The sequence below is a fragment of the Coregonus clupeaformis genome, chromosome 6 (assembly GCF_020615455.1).
Source record: "Coregonus clupeaformis isolate EN_2021a chromosome 6, ASM2061545v1, whole genome shotgun sequence".
In the NCBI taxonomy this organism is placed as follows: domain Eukaryota; kingdom Metazoa; phylum Chordata; class Actinopteri; order Salmoniformes; family Salmonidae; genus Coregonus; species Coregonus clupeaformis.
This window is the reverse complement of record NC_059197.1, coordinates 8,872,721-8,890,179: the sequence shown is the minus strand read 5'-3', so window position 1 is coordinate 8,890,179 and position 17,459 is coordinate 8,872,721. Positions and strand designations below refer to the sequence as shown.

Genomic DNA, 17,459 nt, shown 5'->3' with positions numbered 1-17,459 from the left:
TCCTCCCTCTGTCTCCAAGGCCCCGGTTAAGAAGGGCATGTCACGGGTGGACAAACAGTTGCGTCGCTTCGCCGACATCAAGCGTATGACGAAGACGGGCCACGCTGTGAAAATCAGCGTCCAGGGCAACCGGATGCCCCTCTGATTTTTAAAAAAACTTCTGTCTCCCCCCCCTCCCCTTTTTAATACGTTGCTCCTATACCATGGTCCCCGTTCAAATTCTTTATCCTCCTTCCTTCCTTGAAGTGATTGGCTACTAAGCTGACAGTTGGCCAGGTGAAAGCATAGGTTTCAATACATAGCTTTTACTGATCCAGTAATATCAGAGCTGTGAATATTCCAAGGAAGGGAGGATAGAATGCAATGATTTAAATCATTTGATTAGGGCCGGGGTCCCAGTTCTGTGTGCTTTAGCCAACTCCTCTAACTAGCATGACAATGGTCAGAGGAGTTGGCTAAAGCACATGCAGGTGGGACTATTCTATCACCCCTTATACAAACCCCCTCAGTCCAGCCCCAATGTATGATAGTGGTGTGGCTTCACAGGCTGGTTGGCCTTCGGTCCTCTAGACTTTTGGATCGATTCAATACGGAGTGTGGAACATTCGCGTTATAGCGTGATTGAAATGTTAAGGTCATTTCCATTGAGCAGACATGCAACGTTTACCGAACATTGCCCTTAAATTTCAATCGCTCTATAGCGTTGTTCTTCCGCACCCCATATTGAATATAAGTTAGGCCTTTACTTTGTTTCTGAAGAAGCTGTACAGATGTAGGAACTGACTGTGTGTGTGTCTTCAGTGTTGCTGGTTGGTTCTGAAGTTACTTTCGTAATAAAGAGGGTTTCACCAGATCTCTTGATTTCTCTTCATCTTTATTTGAGAAAGGTTACCTATGGGCTTGAACTAGATTCATCTCAAATCTCATTTCACCACTTTGTCTTAAAAACATGACGCATTGATTTGAGTGAACTATCACTTCAATTTAACAGTCCTAAAACTTGAAGCTTTGCATGACTTAGGGGGAAAATTTTTTTAATGGTCAGGGAAACTGATAAAGTGCTCTTAGAACCAAATCTGACCTGATTAATACAGTTTAATACAGTTTGGTAAATTCTTTGGTAACTTGTAATATGTTATTCACAATCAAATGAAAGATAAGGTTACTGTTTGAACCTCTCATGACCAAAGCATCAGGGTCAGTGATGTAAAACAGTCAGACCATTGCAGATAGAAATGCAATGAATAGAGCTGACATGATTCCCAATTATACATCATGACAGAAAATGCATTTAAAATGCAGTTATCTGAACGCTCTGTTACATTGTATCCTGAACTGACCCCAGGTGCAACTCATAATCCATAACTCGGGCCTTTCTGTATATCTGAAAGGATTGGATAGGTGTACCCTATATGGTGAAAATTCCTCCTAAAATTCCTTCTCAGAGGTCAATTACAAACTATTACTGTTTTGCTAATACCTATCAGATCAAATCTACATAAAATGGTTAAGGGCTAGGGTTTGACTTGGAATTCATCATCGGCCACTCCCAATTTGTTCCTTACCCTTGTCCCCAACCCATCGATCTTTGCAGGTGTGTAAGCAATATGGTAGAAGCTCCACCACTTAACTGCTAGCACCTATCCAGATGATCAGAGCTGCAATCATCGAAGGGCCAAGGTGTAGGGAATGAATTGGGATTGTCTCCGAGCTGCACCTCAGGTATGTGTACTGTTATGCACCTGCCTTTTCTATAGTATCCTGTATCCAGTGCAGGTAGTTCCCTAGCCGGGTGTAGACACCATACTTCCCCTTGGCGGCACACTTCTCCCCCCAGCTCACCACCCCTGTGAGGAACCAGGTCCCGCGGTAGTTGACCACAAAGGGACCCCCGCTGTCCCCACTGCAGGCATCCAAGCTGGCCTCCAGGTAGCCTGCGCAGAACATGTTGTCCGTGATGACCTGCTCTGTGGAGAGGATGCACTTTTGCTGGTCGACCACGGGCATAGCGACTTTCCTCAGGAAGCGTGAGGAGCGCCCCAGGTACTGTGTGGCGCCCCAGCCTGTGACTATGCCCCTCACATCCTCCCGCTGGAGGTGGTGGGCCAGCTGACTATTGGGAAGGCAGGCGGGCACCGCCACGGGGCTCAGCACCACAGGGGCAGAGAGGTAGACGAGAGCAATGTCGCTATCGAAGGTGTAGTCGTGGAAGTGAGGGTGGACGACGACCTTTGCCACTTTGATATTCTGCTCGTCCGGGTCGGGACGCTGCTTGTCATAGTCCCCTGTAAAACAGACAGTTTAAACAGGCACAGTGGATCATCAACATGTTGCACTCAATAAAAACTTCTAGAGCATTTGACAGTATGCTCACTACTTCTAAAGAGTGGATCACATAGCCTCACCGATAGTCACATGGTCAGGGGTTTCCTGCATGCAGTGTGCAGCAGTGACCACCCAGCGCTGACTGATCAGAGTTCCCCCACAGAAGCCATACCCATCCTTCCTCCAGAGCATGACCTGCAGGGACATGGAACAGGTAGGGGACCGCCACAAACACTATTGTCATCATCATACACTACATGCCCTATGATGTCTGAGATTAGTGCTTGCAGTGCCACAGGGTAGTGTCCGTAGGGCACACTGTAGCAAACCGTTTTGCAACAGGATACAAAAATCTTTGTTCTTATTGGACAGGTTCAGAGGCCTCATAAAATGTTCTTCATTTTTATTCTACATTTCTGCATATGTTCATTTCTTAAAAAGCTGCATTGTCGTGGTCTTGCGGTCTAAGCCGCTGCCTCCGGCACACGTCTATGGTGTCGGTATAGGTTTGAATCCGGCCTACTGCCCTTTGACACAACCTATCTCTACCTTTCCCCACTGTCATTCTCTCTCTCTCTCTATCTGTTCAATAAAGTCAGAAAATACCTTTAAAAATATATATATATGCTGCATTGTCGACAATGCACGATCTGATCGAATCCCGACGTTGTGTCCATCACAGGTAGGCTACAGTTCCCTTGCACGTTTCATTTATAAATCACATTTTCTTATTGAACAAGTTCAGGTAGTACTATTTCACTTTGTTCCGGACTGTTTCTTCCGATTTGTGCCTACTGAACACCACCCGTAGCCCTGTGTTGTAGGCCTACCTGCCAAGGGCTTCCTCCCTGCCTCTCCAGCTGCCCTCCCACTATCCGGGTTTCTTCATGAACGCCCTCCATGTCTTCAGTGCTGTTCCCCCCTGGCTGGGTTGAGTTAATCCCAGATAGGTTGGAGGTTGAGTTCCCTTCTCCCTCCATGGTGATGGTGAGGTTCCTGTCAGAGTGGCGGTGGGTCGGGGTGAAGGGCTCGGAGTCGTTCAGTAGAGAGCGACGCAGCGAAGCCTCACTCTGCTTCTTCCCACAAGGGAACGCCACTGGCAATGAAAATGTACAGTATAACCATCTAGAGCGTATGGCTCTAGAGACAGCAAAGAAATAGGTTATGTTTTTCGGTGCATAGTCTACCTGCTTCAGAGCAGGTTTTGCTGTCCTCATCTAACTGGTAGCCCTCTGCACAGCTGCACTGGACCCCTGTGGTGCGCTCCTGGTTGGTGCAGTAATGCAGACAGCCGCCATTCTTAAACTGGCACTCAAACACCTCTGGAGGAACAGCGCAAGGTTCAAAGATCAACAAAATGGCCATTTTATGGTAATAGAAGTGTAGAATAGAATTGACTCCTTAATTGCACTTTATCGAGCAGGCAGTTAGCTGTCTTTAAGGGGGTAATTTGAAACCTGAAGGGGTCCTACAGTATCAATCAAAATTAGCTTACAAATATTTCCTACTATAAGTACAGTAATTAATTTGCTAGCTAGTTTTTTTAAACAAGTCCCAATTCTATTGTTTAGATACAGTGCATTCGGAAAGTATTCAGACCCCTTGACTTTTCCCACGTTACATTACAGCCTTATTCTAAAATGGATTAAATAAATAAAAATCCTCAATCTACACACAATACCCCATAATGACAAAGCGAAAACAGGTTTTTAGAAATGTTTGCAAATGTTTTAAAAGTAAAGAACATACCTTATTTACATAAGTATTCCGACCCTTTGCTATAAGACTTGAAATTGAGCTCAGGTGCATCCTGTTTCCATTGATCATCCTTCTGATGTTTCTACAACTTGATTGGAGTCCACCTGTGGGAAATTCAATTGATTGGACATGATTTGGAAAGGCATACACCTGTCTATATAAGGTCCCACAGTTGACAGTGCATGTCAGAGAAAGAAACAAGCTATAAGGTCGAAGGAATTGTCCGTAGAGCTCCGAGACAAGATTGTGTCGAGGCACAGATCTGGGAAAGGGTACCAAAAATATTCTGCAGCATTGAAGGTCCCCAAGAACACAGTGGCCTCCATCATTCTTAACTGGGAGAAGTTTGGAACCACCAAGACTCTTCCTAGAGCTGGCCGCCCAGCCAAACTGAGCAATCGGGGGAGAAGGGCCTTGGTCACGGAGATGACCAAGAACCTGATGGTCACACTGACAGAGCTCCAGAGTTCCTCTGTGGGGATGGGAGAACCTTCCAGAAGGACAACCATCTCTGCAGCACTCCACCAATCAGGCCATTATGGTATAGTGGCCAGACGGAAGCCACTCCTCAGTAAACGGCACATGACAGCCTGCTTGAAGTTTGCCAAAAGGCACCTAAAGGACTCAGACCATGAGAAACAAGATTCTCTGGTGTGATGAAACCAAGATTTAACTATTTGGCCTGACTGCGGCAGCATCATGCTGTGGGGATGTTTTCAGCGGCAGGGACTTGAAACTAGAAAGATAAACGGAGCAAAGTACAGAGAGATCCTTGATGAAAACCTGCTCCAGAGCACTCAGGACCTCAGACTGGGGTGAAGGTTCACCTTCCAATAGGACAATGACCCTAAGCAAACAGCCAAGGCAACGCCGGAGTAGTTTTGGGACAAGTCTCTGAATATCCTTGAGTGGAACAGCCAGAGCCCGGACTTGAACCCGATCGAACATCTCTGGAGAGACATGAAAATAGCTGTGCAGCGACGCTCCTCATCCAACCTGACAGAGCTTGAGAGGATCTGCAGAGAAGAATGGGAGAAACTCCCCAAATACAGATGTTCTAAGCTTGTAGCGTCATACCCAAGAAGAATCAAGGCTGTAATTGCTTCCAAAGGTGCTTCAACAAAGTACTGAGTAAAGGTCTGAATACTTATGTAAATGTGATATTTCAGTTATCTATACATCTGCAAAAATTTCTAAACCTGTTTTTGCTTTGTCATTATTGGGTATTGTGTGTAGATTGATGAGGGAAAAAATTATTTTTTTCCACTACGAGAAGGGTTGTACAGTAACTTCTGCAAGTGTTTTTTTCAACAACTGTCCTGTAAGTGGTTCAATGAGGTCACATTCACAAAAGAATACGCTGTGCCACAACAGTTGCGAGGTGTTGTACAATGATTGTAGACCAGAGGAGGCTGGTGGGAGGAACCACAGGAGGACAGGCTCATTGTAATGACTGGAATGGAATAAATGGAACAGAGTCAAACGTGGTTTCCATATGTTTGATCAGTTTAATACTGTTCCATTTATCCCATTCCAGCCATTCCAGCCTCCTATAGCTCCCCCCACCAGCCTCCTCTGTTGTAGATGTGCCAGTGTGAACTGCACCAGTACTGTAACAGAGCAATATTCAGTGTGGATTCCAGGCTATGACTGGGAGGTCCAGGGTCATGTAATTCAGGAGGTGAGAGTTTATAGGCACAGGAAAACACAGATGTATTATGACTGAGTAAAACTATATACCTATTCCACAGGTATTCCCATCGTAGCGTGGGGGACACAGACAGAGGTAACCATCCCGATCAATAGTGCAGATTCCTCCGTTCTTACATGGGTTGTAGTGGCAAGGATTTAGATCTAAGTCACAATTCATACAGATACATCTCATCAAAAGCTTTCATTTTAAGTGACAATGCGGATTTCTGATACAGTTTTCAAAACAACTGGAAAGGATCTATTGAAGCAATACCATACTCACTCTTATACCTATACCAAAACTCCATCTGTAAGATAAGACCAAAGGGATACAGTCAGTTTGAATGTGGTGTTTTGAGCTGTATGCGCTTTAGCGTCCTCCTCTGACTATCTTGTCATGTAAGAAGGCCTAGTTACTTACACCTTACATTAACATGTGATTTAGTGATGCGCGGGTTGACGCATAACCCGCTGCGGTGCGGGCGGGTTTAGGGTCATTCAATATTTTGTGGATGAAGGGCGGTGAGTTGCGAGCAGTTGAATAAAGAGAAAATAATGCATTAAAAAAATCCATAAATGTATCATTCTTGTGCAGTTCGTATCTATAGGCTACATTGAGGTTTCCTTTTAATTATTTGTATCTGCCATTAGTGGGTAAGCTTAACAGTGGGTTTTGACCAGAGGCGGCGGCGCCTCTTGACAACGCTTCCCTCCAACACTTCTCTTGAAATTTGCATAAAGTAAACATTTTCTAGTGCTCTGCTAGCAGGGTTCTTGGTGCTCACCTTCCCATAATCCCACGCACATTTTTCTGCGTGCCCTCGTTGAAAACGAATGGGATGGAATTTCTCCCGCTGAATTCGTGGAAACGAAAACTGCCCTCCATCTGCTACTCCGCATAGCTGATTGGTCAGTTCAGAGCGCTAGTAAACCCTCGTTTCTGATAGGCTTGCTTTGAGATGCGCAAGTGCAAATAGTCCGGGTAGCCATGATTAGCTGTTCAGGAGTCTTATGGCTTGGGGGTAGAAGCTGTTGAGAAGTCTTTTGGACCTAGACTTAGCACTCCGGTACCGCTTGCCTTGTGGTAGCAGAGAGAACAGTCTATGACTAGGGTGGCTGGAGTCTTTGACAATTTTGAGGGCCTTCCTCTGACACCGCCTGGTATAGAGGTCCTGGATGGCAGGAAGCTTGGCCCCAGTGATGTACTGGGCCGTACGCATTACCCTCTGTAGTGCCTTGCGGTCGGAGGCCGAGCAGTTGCCATACCAGGCGGTGATGCAACCAGTCAGGATGCTCTCGATGGTGCAGCTGTAGAATTTTTTGAGGATCTGAGGACCCATGCCAAATCTTTTCAGTCTCCTGAGAGGTAATAGGCTTTGTCGTGCCCTCTTCACGACTGTCTTGGTGTGTTTGGACCATCATAGTTCGTTGGTGATGTGGACACCAAGGAACTTGAAGCTCTCAACCTGTTCCACTACAGCCCCGTCGATGAGAATGGGGGCGTGCTCAGTCCTCTTTTTTCCCCCTGTAGTCCACAATCATCTCCTTTGTCTTGGTCAAGTTGAGGGAGAGGTTGTTATCCTGGCACCACACGGCCAGGTCTCTGACCACCTCCCTATAGGCTGTCTCATCGTTGTCGGTGATCAGGCCTACCACTATTGTGTCGTCGGCAAACTTAATGATGGTGTTTGAGTCGTGCCTGGCCATGCAGTCATCCTAGCTAACTTTTAAGTTAACACAAAGTCATAGCTAGCTAGTTGCTCTAGCTAAAGTTCTATTGAAAGAGGCTTTCTCACTTTGATGACAGACTGGATAAACAGAAAAGTCCAGCAACAGTGGTCCAAAACGAATGACATACATGTTAGCCTATTATTAGTTGTAATATATTAATTAAATGCTATGTCAATGTGTTTTTAGTTATGGGAAGGGAGTGTACTAATCTTATGAAGGTGTCTGTAAATCATATTATGTGCAATGGATCTATAGGCTACATTGAGGTAGAGGAAGAGAGGCCCAACTAGGCAGAAAATCTGTCTTCCCTCCAGCAGGTAGCGTTTTCCCGTTGTTTCGCCCACCAAGCAAGGAGTTTTTGTTTAGAGGTCAATGAGAGAGTCGAATTTGGTCAACGAAAACATTAATGGTTTATTTGATCTAATAAAAGTTTTGTCATGCTTAAGTTGTTACGGATATACTGATAAGTAGGACACATGACATCCCGGCAACTTTGAGAAAAAACACTATCGGAGTTGTCTCGAGATGGCCTATGCATATTCATCTACATTGAATACAGGCGGTTGACGTCAACAACCCTCATCGAATATTCAAAAAAGGATTACAATAATGAGATGTTTCCACCAATCCAAAGAAAGAATAGGCGGGAGCTAGACAGCCCTCTGTGCCGTTTTGTGACTCCCATTGTTAGGGTAAGGAGAGACATTTAACTTGTCAGTATATCGTTGGGTGTATTCATGAATTAAAATCACTTAATTTTACAGACACAGTGGTAGTAAAGTACTGTATCCTTAAATTTAGGGATAAGCCTAGTTTTCAGTCACTTCAATGTATCCACCTTATGCCGCGTTTACATAACATGGTACCAGGTAGACGGCAAACCGGATGTCATTATTTTCAATGAGCGCACGACGGTAAATGCTGTTGATTGCCGCCAAAGTTAAAATATTTCCTGCCATAGCGTCTTTAATAACGGATGTTGATTTGCACTAATTGTGTACAGAAATCACCATAGCAACGCATACCATCGCGGTGGCTTGCATTTGCAATCACCCGCTTTCTTGTCGCACTATGCCGACAGGTATGACGGTTTTTGCGTCCCTCATCTAAACGCAGCATTACAGGCCAAGAGAGCAACCCAATACAGCAACTGTGGTTTGTTACTCTCAATGGACTCATGTCAGAGAAAAACCAAAGAATGGAAAGGGAGATACACTGAGACAGCCAAGAGAGTGCTACTTTTACCTCCAGAAAAATAAGCATTCTCTTGTGCTGGTTCCATGTCTTGCAGGTAAGTTTCAACCAGTATTTAACAGAACATTAAATTAATTAAGACATTATTAATCAGGGTTGGGCTCATTTTGGAATTTGACTCCCATTCAACTCGAGTTTAAATTCAAATTGAATTGGCCACACCCCACAGGATATAGTTTGAGTGACAGGAAGTAGAATTTAATTCATTCAGATAAAATGAAGAGATGCTTATGTCTCTGCCCTAACAATGGGAATTTCAATGAATTCAATGAATTTTCTTGAGCGAATGGTCGGGGACCGGAACATAATTACAAATAATTTGTAGACTACAAATTGAAGCCCAAACAGATATAATGTTTGACTAAAACATAATCATTTCAAAACTTGCTTACATTTCTATACGAACACGTTGTGTCTCTCTATTATGCGTGGGAATACTTGGGAACTTTAAAATCATTTGTAGCTGATTTCCTGGTGTTCTTTAGTCTTTTTGTCCAACAATGAAAATTATACATCATTTTATTATTATTTTTCTTCAGAAAACTTGTGGGGCCAAATAAAACCACCCGGGGGCCAAATTCGCAGAGCTACTGTGTGTGAAGGCTTTAACTTCTGCTCTGCTAAAATATGTACAGTGCATTCGGAAAGTATTCAGAATGAGAGCCCACATCTTGTTACGTTACAGCCTTATTCTAAAATGGATTCAATCGTTTTTCCCCCTCATCAGTCTACACACAATACCCCATAATGACGAAGCAAAAACAGGTTTTTAGACATTTTTGCAAATTTATAAAAATCAGAAAATCAGATTTACATAAGTACTCAGACCCTTTACTCAGTACTTTGTTGAAGCACCTTTTGCAGCGATTACAGCCTTGAGTCTTCTTGGGTATGAAGCTACAAGCTTGATCCACCTGTATTTGGGGAGTTTCTCCCATTCTTCTCTGCAGATCCTCTCAAGCTCTGTCAGGTTGGATGGGGAGCGTCGCTGCACAGCTATTTTCATGTCTCTCCAGAGATGTTAGATCGGGTTCAAGTCCAGGCTCTGGCTGGGCCACTCAAGGATATTCAGAGACTTGTCCCGAAGCCATTCCTGCGTTGTCTTGGTTGTGTGCTTAGGGTCGTTGTCCTGTTGGAAGATTAACCTTTGCCCCAGTCTGAGGTCATGAGCGATCTGGAGCAGGTTTTCATCAAGGATCTCTCTGTACTTTGCTCCATTCATCATTCCCTTGATCCTGACTAGTCTCCCAGTCCCTGCCACTGAAAAACATCCCCACAGCATGATGCTTCCACCACCATGCTTCACCGTAGGGATGGTGCCAGGTTTCCTCCAGACGCGATGCTTGGCATTCAGGCCAAAGAGTTCAATCTTAGTTTCATCAGACCAGAGAATCTTGTTTCTCATGGTCTGAGAGTCTTAAGGTACATTTTGGCAAACTCCAAGCGGGCTGTCATGTACCTTTTACTGAGGAGTGGCTTCCGTCTGGCCACTCTACCAAATCAAATCAAATTTGATTGGTCACATACACATATTTAGCAGATGGTATCTCAAAATGCTTGTGTTTCTAGCTCCAACAGTGCAGTAGTATCTAACAATCCACAACAATACACACAAGTCTAAAAGTAGAAGAATGGAATTAAGAAATATATAAATATTAGGACGAGCAATGGCATAGACTAAAACATAGAATACAGTATATACATATGAGATGAGTAAAGCAAAAAATATGTAAACATTATTAAAGTGGCCAGTGATTCCAAGTCTATGTATATAGGGCAGCAGCCTCTAAGGTGCAGGGTTGCGCAACTGGGTGGAAGCCGCCTAGTGATGGCTATTTAACAGTCTGATGGCCTTGAGATAGAAGCTGTTTTTCAGTCTCTCAGTCCCAGCTTTGATGCACCTGTACTGACCTCGCCTTCTGGATGATAGCGGGGTGAACAGGCCGTGTCTCGGGTGATTGTTTTCCTTAATGGTCTTTTTGGCCTTCCTGTGACATCTGGTGCTGTAAGTGTCCTGGAAGGCAGGTAGTTTGCCCCCGGTGATGCGTTGGGCAGACCGCACCACTCTCTGGAGAGCCCTAAGGTTGCGGGCGGTGCAGTTGCCGTACCAGGCGGTGATACAGCCCGACAGGATGCTCTAAATTGTGCATCTGTAAAAGTTTAGGTGCCAATCCAAATTTCTTCAGCCTCCTGAGGTTGAAGAGGCGCTGTTGCGCCATCTTCACCACACTGTCTGTGTGGGTGGACCATTTCAGATCATCAGTGACGTGTATGCCGAGGAACTTGAAGCTTTCCACCTTCTCCACTGCAGTCCCGTCGATGTGGATAGGGGCGTGCTCCCTCTGCTGTTTCCTGAAGTCCACGATCAGCTCCTTTGTTTTGTTGATGTTGAGTGAGAGGTTATTTTTCTGGCACCACTCTCCCAGGGCCCTCACCTCCTCCCTGTAGTCTGTCTCGTCATTGTTGGTAATCAGGCCTACTTCCGGTGTGTCGTCTACAAACTTGATGATTTTAGTTGGAGGCGTGCGTGGCCACTCAGTCATGGGTGAACAAGGAGTACAGGAGGGGGCTGAGCATGCACCCGTGTGGGGCCCCTGTGTTGAGGATCAGCGACGTGGAGGTTTTGTTTCCTACCTTCACCACCTGGTGGCGGCCCGTCAGGAATTCCAGGACCCAGTTGCACAGGGCAGGGTTCAGACCCAGGGCCCCAAGCTTAATGATGAGCTTGGAGGGTACTATGGTGTTGAAGGCTGAGCTATAGTCAATGAACAGCATTCTGTCGTAGGTATTCCTCTTGTCCAGATGGGATTGTGCAGCGCAATGGCGATTGCATCGTCTGTTGATCTATTGGGGCGGTAAGCAAATTGAAGTGGGGCTAGGGTGTCAGGTAAGGTAGAGGTGATATGTTCCTTAACTAGCCTCTCAAAGCACTTCATGATGACAGAAGTGAGTTTTACGGGGCGATAGTCGTTTAGTTCAGTTACCTTTGCTTTCTTGGGTACAGGAACAATGGTGGACATCTTGAAGCAAGTGGGGACAGCAGACTGGGATAGGGAGAGATTGAATATGTCCGTAAACACTCCAGCCAGCTGGTCTGTGCATGCTCTGAGGACGTGGCTAGGGATGCCATCTGGGCCGGCAGCCTTGCGAGGGTTAACACGCTTAAATGTCTTACTCACGTCGGCCACGGAGAACAAGAGCCCACAGTCCTTGGGAGCAGGCTGCGTGGGTGGCACTGTGTTATCCTCAAAGCGGGCGAAGAAGGTATTTAGCTTGTCTGGGAGCAAGACGTCGGTGTCGTGGCTGGTTTTCCCTTTATAATCCGTGATTGTCTGTAGACCCTGCCACATATGTCTCGTGTCTGAGCCGTTGAATTGCGACTCCACTTTGTCTCTGTACTGCCGTTTTGCCTGTTTGATTGCCTTACGGAGGGAATAACTACACTGTTTGTATTTGACCATATTCCCAGTCACCTTGCCATGGTTAAATGCGGTGGTTCGCGCTTTCAGTTTTGCACGAATGCTGCCATCTATCCACGGTTTCTGGTTTGGGTAGGTTTTAATAGTCACCATTGACTGTATAGGGGAACAACATCCCCTATACACTTCCTGATGAACTCAGTCACTGTGTCCTTGTAAGCGTCAATGTTATTCTCAGAAGCAACCCGGAACATATCCCAGTCCACGTAATCAAAACAATCTTGAAGCATGGATTCCGATTGGTCAGACCAGCGTTGAATAGACCTTAGCATGGGTACTTCCTGTTTGAGTTTCTGCCTATAGGAAGGGAGGAGCAAAATGGAGTCATGATCTGATTTGCTTAAGGGAGAGCGGGGGAGGGCCTTCTAGGCATCTCAAAAAGGTGAGTAGCAGTGATCTAGTGTTTTCCCTAAACGAGTACTACAGTGGATGTGTTGATAGAACTTCGGTATCGTTTTCCTCAAATTTGCTTTCTTAAAATCCCCAGCTACAATAAATGCGGCCTCAGGATATATGGTTTCCAGTTTGCATAAAGTCCAGTGTAGTTCCTTGAGGGCCGTCGTGGTATCGGCTTTAGGGGGAATATACACGGCTGTGACTATAACCGAAGAGAATTCTCTTGGGAGGTAATACGGTCAGCATTTGATTGTGAGGTATTCTAGGTCAGGTGAACAAAAGGACTTGAGTTTCTGTATGTTATCACGATCACACCATGAGTTGTTAATCATGAAGCATACACCCCCACCTTTCTTCTTCCCGGAGAGTTCTTTATTCCTGTCTGCACGATGAACTGAGAATCCAGCTGGCTGTATGGATGGGGACAGTATATCCAGAGAGAGAGCAATGATTCCGTGAATCAGAGTATGTTACAGCCCTGATGTCTCTCTGGAAGGAGATCCTCGCCCTGATCTCGTCTACTTTATTGTCCAGAGACTGAACATTAGCGAGTAGTATACTCAGAAGTGGTGGATGGTGTGCCCGCCTCCTGAGTCAGACTATAAGTCCACTCCGAATACCTATTCTCCGCCGGTGGCGACTTGGAGCAGCCTCTGGGATAAGTTCAATTAGCCCTGGGGGGTACAAACAAAGGATCCAATTCGGGAAAGTCGTATTCCTGGTCATAATGCTAGTGAGTTACCACCACTCTGATATCCAAAAGTTATTTCCGGCTGTATATAATAACACAAAACTTTCTGAGCTAAAAAGGTACGAAATAATACACAAAAAAACAAAATACTGCAAAGTTGCTTAGGAGCTAGAAGCAGAGCTGCCATGTCTGTCGGCGCCATCTTGCTATCTTAATCCACTTTAGAATAAGGCTGTAACGTAACAAAACGTGGAAAAAGTCAAGGGGTCTGAATATTTTCCGAAGGCACTGTGTAAAAAAATATTGTGTGTCTTAATTTCCACAATTAACGACGAATATGTGTAATAATGTAGGCAGTTCATGCGAAGGATTGTTAGGTATAACCAGGATTGCCATTACAAAAATTACATTTTCGACAAGCAATTATTATTTCAGTAAACAATTATTGTGATTCATCCTATATTGTTCCTAACATCATTACCCCATAGCAACAGATGTGGGACACACACACACACACACCATTCCCCCACAAACAACCACAAGCCGAGCCCAACTCAAGAAAGGACTTGATGTGCGAATGCATATACAGTTGTAGCTGTTTGAGAAGTCATTGGGAGATTTAGCTGATGGAGCTCAGATAAACCCCCTTCCTCTGAAACACACACACACTGGTCCCCCGTTGTGACCATTTTCCCAAGCATCTCTGTGCAGTCAGACCTTTGATTATTTTGTGCCACCAGGGCCACAATAATTTGCCCCCTCTGATTGTCTGGGTTACTGCAGCTAGTGTTTATTTTTTAATTTGATATATTTTTATATTTATTTTGGGCGGGGGTAGATCAGCTTTAATATTTCAGATAGATTGTAACTTCCATCAATGTAATTGTCTGCATCACTTCCAATCCCCCATGTTTTTTTTTCTCGCATATATATATATATATATATATATATATATATATATATATATATATATATATATATATATATATATATATATATACACACATACACAGTTGGGAGAACAAGTATTTGATACACTGCCGATTTTGCAGGTTTTCCTACTTACAAAGCATGTAGAGGTCTGTAATTTTTATCATAGGTACACTTCAACTGAGAGAGACGGAATCTAAAACAAAAATCCAGAAAATCACATTGTATGATTTTTAAGTAATTAATTTGCATTTTATTGCATGACATAAGTATTTGATCACCTACCAACCAGTAAGAATTCCGGCTCTCACAGACCTGTTAGTTTTTCTTTAAGAAGCCCTCCTGTTCTCCACTCATTACCTGTATTAACTGCACCTGTTTGAACTCGTTACCTGTATAAAAGACACCTGTCCACACACTCAATCAAACAGACTCCAACCTCTCCACAATGGCCAAGACCAGAGAGCTGTGTAAGGACATCAGGGATAAAATTGTAGACCTGCACAAGGCTGGGATGGGCTACAGGACAATAGGCAATGACCATCTGGATGATCCAGAGGAGGAATGGGAGAAGGTCATGTGGTCTGATGAGATTAAAAAAAAGAGCTTTTTGGTCTAAACTCCACTCGCCGTGTTTGAAGGAAGAAGAAGGATGAGTACAACCCCAAGAACACCATCCCAACCGTGAAGCATGGAGTTGGAAACATCATTCTTTGGGGATGCTTTTCTGCAAAGGGGACAGGATGACTGCACCGTATTGAGAGGAGGATGGATGGGGCCATGTATCGCGAGATCTTGGCCAACAACCTCCTTCCCTCAGTAAGAGCATTGAAGATGGGTCGTAGCTGGGTCTTCCAGCATGACAACGACCCGAAACACACAGCCAGGGCAACTAAGGAGTGGCTCCGTAAGAAGCATCTCAAGGTCCTGGAGTGGCCTAGCCAGTCTCCAGACCTGAACCCAATAGAAAATCTTTGGAGAGAGCTGAAAGTCCGTATTGCCCCGTCGACAGCCCCGTCGACAGGATCTGGAGAAGGTCTGTATGGAGGAGTGGGCCAAAATCCCTGCTGCAGTGTGTGCAAACCTGGTCAAGACCTACAGGAAACATATGATCTCTATAATTGCAAACAAAGGTTTCTGTACCAAATATTAAGTTCTGCTTTTCTGATGTATCAAATACTTATGTCATGCAATAAAATGCAAATTGATTACTTAAAAATCATACAATGTGATTTTCTGGATTTTTGTTTTAGATTCCGTCTCTCACAGTTGAAGTGTACCTATGATAAAAAAAAAAAATATATATATATATATATACACACACACATCCATACACACACACACACACACACACACACTTTTTACAATTATATTTCCCTTCATTACTTTCCAACCCCACCACTCCTTCCCCAATTGGAGTAAACTAGTGAACAACAACGCTTAGGCCTCTACTTCCAGCCCATACATACTATATACATTTTATGGACACAGTCAAATTCTACAATAATTATATTTTGTTTGTTTTTACTCCTAAACTTCTTCCGATCCTTTTCATGATGTCCATCTGGTTTGCTTCTATATGGCATATTTTTCTAACTGTGCTCTTTCACAAAAGCTCTCAACCTATAACCTATATACTTATTATGGACACAGTATGCTTTACATTAGTTATCTTGTTGTTATTAGTCCCATCCTTCAGCTCCATTCAACACCTCCCATCTATCTCTTAACACCATCCATATTGGATTTCTATTTGCCATATATTTTTAAACTGTACTGTGTTGTTTTACAAAAGTTCTGAACCTTTCTATTCTCATTGTTTCTACAGATCGTAAATTGAAAATATATTTTTTTGCTAAAAGTATTATTATTATTGATCGATTGACTATGACTTTTCAGATCACCCAGTAGTGCTACAGTGGGGAAAAAAAGTATTTAGTCAGCCACCAATTGTGCAAGTTCTCCCACTTAAAAAGATGAGAGGCCTGTAATTTTCATCATAGGTACACGTCAACTATGACAGACAAAATTAGATTTTTTTCTCCAGAAAATCACATTGTAGGATTTTTATGAATTTATTTGCAAATTATGGTGGAAAATAAGTATTTGGTCAATAACAAAAGTTTCTCAATACTTTGTTATATACCCTTTGTTGGCAAGACACAGGTCAAACGTTTTCTGTAAGTCTTCACAAGGTTTTCACACACTGTTGCTGGTATTTTGGCCCATTCCTCCATGCAGATCTCCTCTAGAGCAGTGATGTTTTGGGGCTGTCGCTGGGCAACACGGACTTTCAACTCCCCTCCAAAGATTTTCTATGGGGTTGAGATCTGGAGACTGGCTAGGCCACTCCAGGACCTTGAAATGCTTCTTACGAAGCCACTCCTCGTTGCCCGGGTGGTGTGTTTGGGATCTGTCATGCTGAAAGACCCAGCCACGTTTCATCTTCAATGCCCTTGCTGATGGAAGGAGGTTTTCACTCAAAATCTCACGATACATGGCCCCATTCATTCTTTCCTTTACACGGATCAGTCGTCCTGGTCCCTTTGAGAAAACAGCCCCAAAGCATGATGTTTCCACCCCATGCTTCACTGTAGGTATGGTGTTCTTTGGATGCAACCAGCATTCTTTGTCCTCCAAACACGACGAGTTGAGTTTTTACCAAAAAGTTCTATTTTGGTTTCATCTGACCATATGACATTCTCCCAATCCTCTTCTGGATCATCCAAATGCACTCTAGCAAACTTCAGACGGGCCTGGACATGTACTGGCTTAAGCAGGGGGGACACGTCTGGCACTGCAGGATTTGGAGTCCTGGCGGCGTAGTGTGTTACTGATGGTAGGCTTTGTTATTTTGGTCCCAGCTCTCTGCAGGTCATTCACTAGGTCCCCCCTGTGGTTCTGGGATTTTTGCTCACCGTTCTTGTGATCATTTTGACTCACGGGGTGAGAACTTGCGTGGAGCCCCAGATCGAGGGAGATTATCAGTGGTCTTGTATGTCTTCCATTTCCTAATAATTGTTCCCTACAGTTGATTTCTTCAAACCAAGCTGCTTACCTATTGCAGATTCAGTCTTCCCAGGCTGGTGCAGGTCTACAATTTTGTTTCTGGTGTCCTTTGACAGCTCTTTGGTCTTGGCCATAGTGGAGTTTGGAGTGTGACTGTTTGAGGTTGTGGACAGGTGTCTTTTATACTGATAACA

At 44.2% G+C, this 17,459-nt stretch overlaps 1 protein-coding gene across 2 annotated transcripts in view; it reads right to left on the bottom strand.

The window, feature by feature from the left end:
- Nucleotides 1–857: 857 nt before the first annotated feature.
- Nucleotides 858–17,459, bottom strand: part of LOC121567286 (coagulation factor IX) — a 31,709-nt gene continuing 15,107 nt past the window's right edge. Inside the window, exons 2-8 of one of the 2 annotated variants that reach the window (XM_045218067.1) lie at nucleotides 17,175–17,178; nucleotides 6,059–6,083; nucleotides 5,824–5,937; nucleotides 3,513–3,647; nucleotides 3,156–3,421; nucleotides 2,406–2,520; nucleotides 858–2,285 (exon numbers count right to left, since the gene is read on the bottom strand). In XM_045218067.1, the coding sequence (XP_045074002.1) occupies nucleotides 1,735–2,285; nucleotides 2,406–2,520; nucleotides 3,156–3,421; nucleotides 3,513–3,647; nucleotides 5,824–5,937; nucleotides 6,059–6,083 (1,206 nt within the window). In that variant the 5' untranslated portion in view covers nucleotides 17,175–17,178 and the 3' untranslated portion in view covers nucleotides 858–1,734. The remainder of the gene's footprint in view (nucleotides 2,286–2,405; nucleotides 2,521–3,155; nucleotides 3,422–3,512; nucleotides 3,648–5,823; nucleotides 5,938–6,058; nucleotides 6,084–17,174; nucleotides 17,179–17,459) is intronic. The other variant, XM_041877202.2, reaches the window with a different exon arrangement.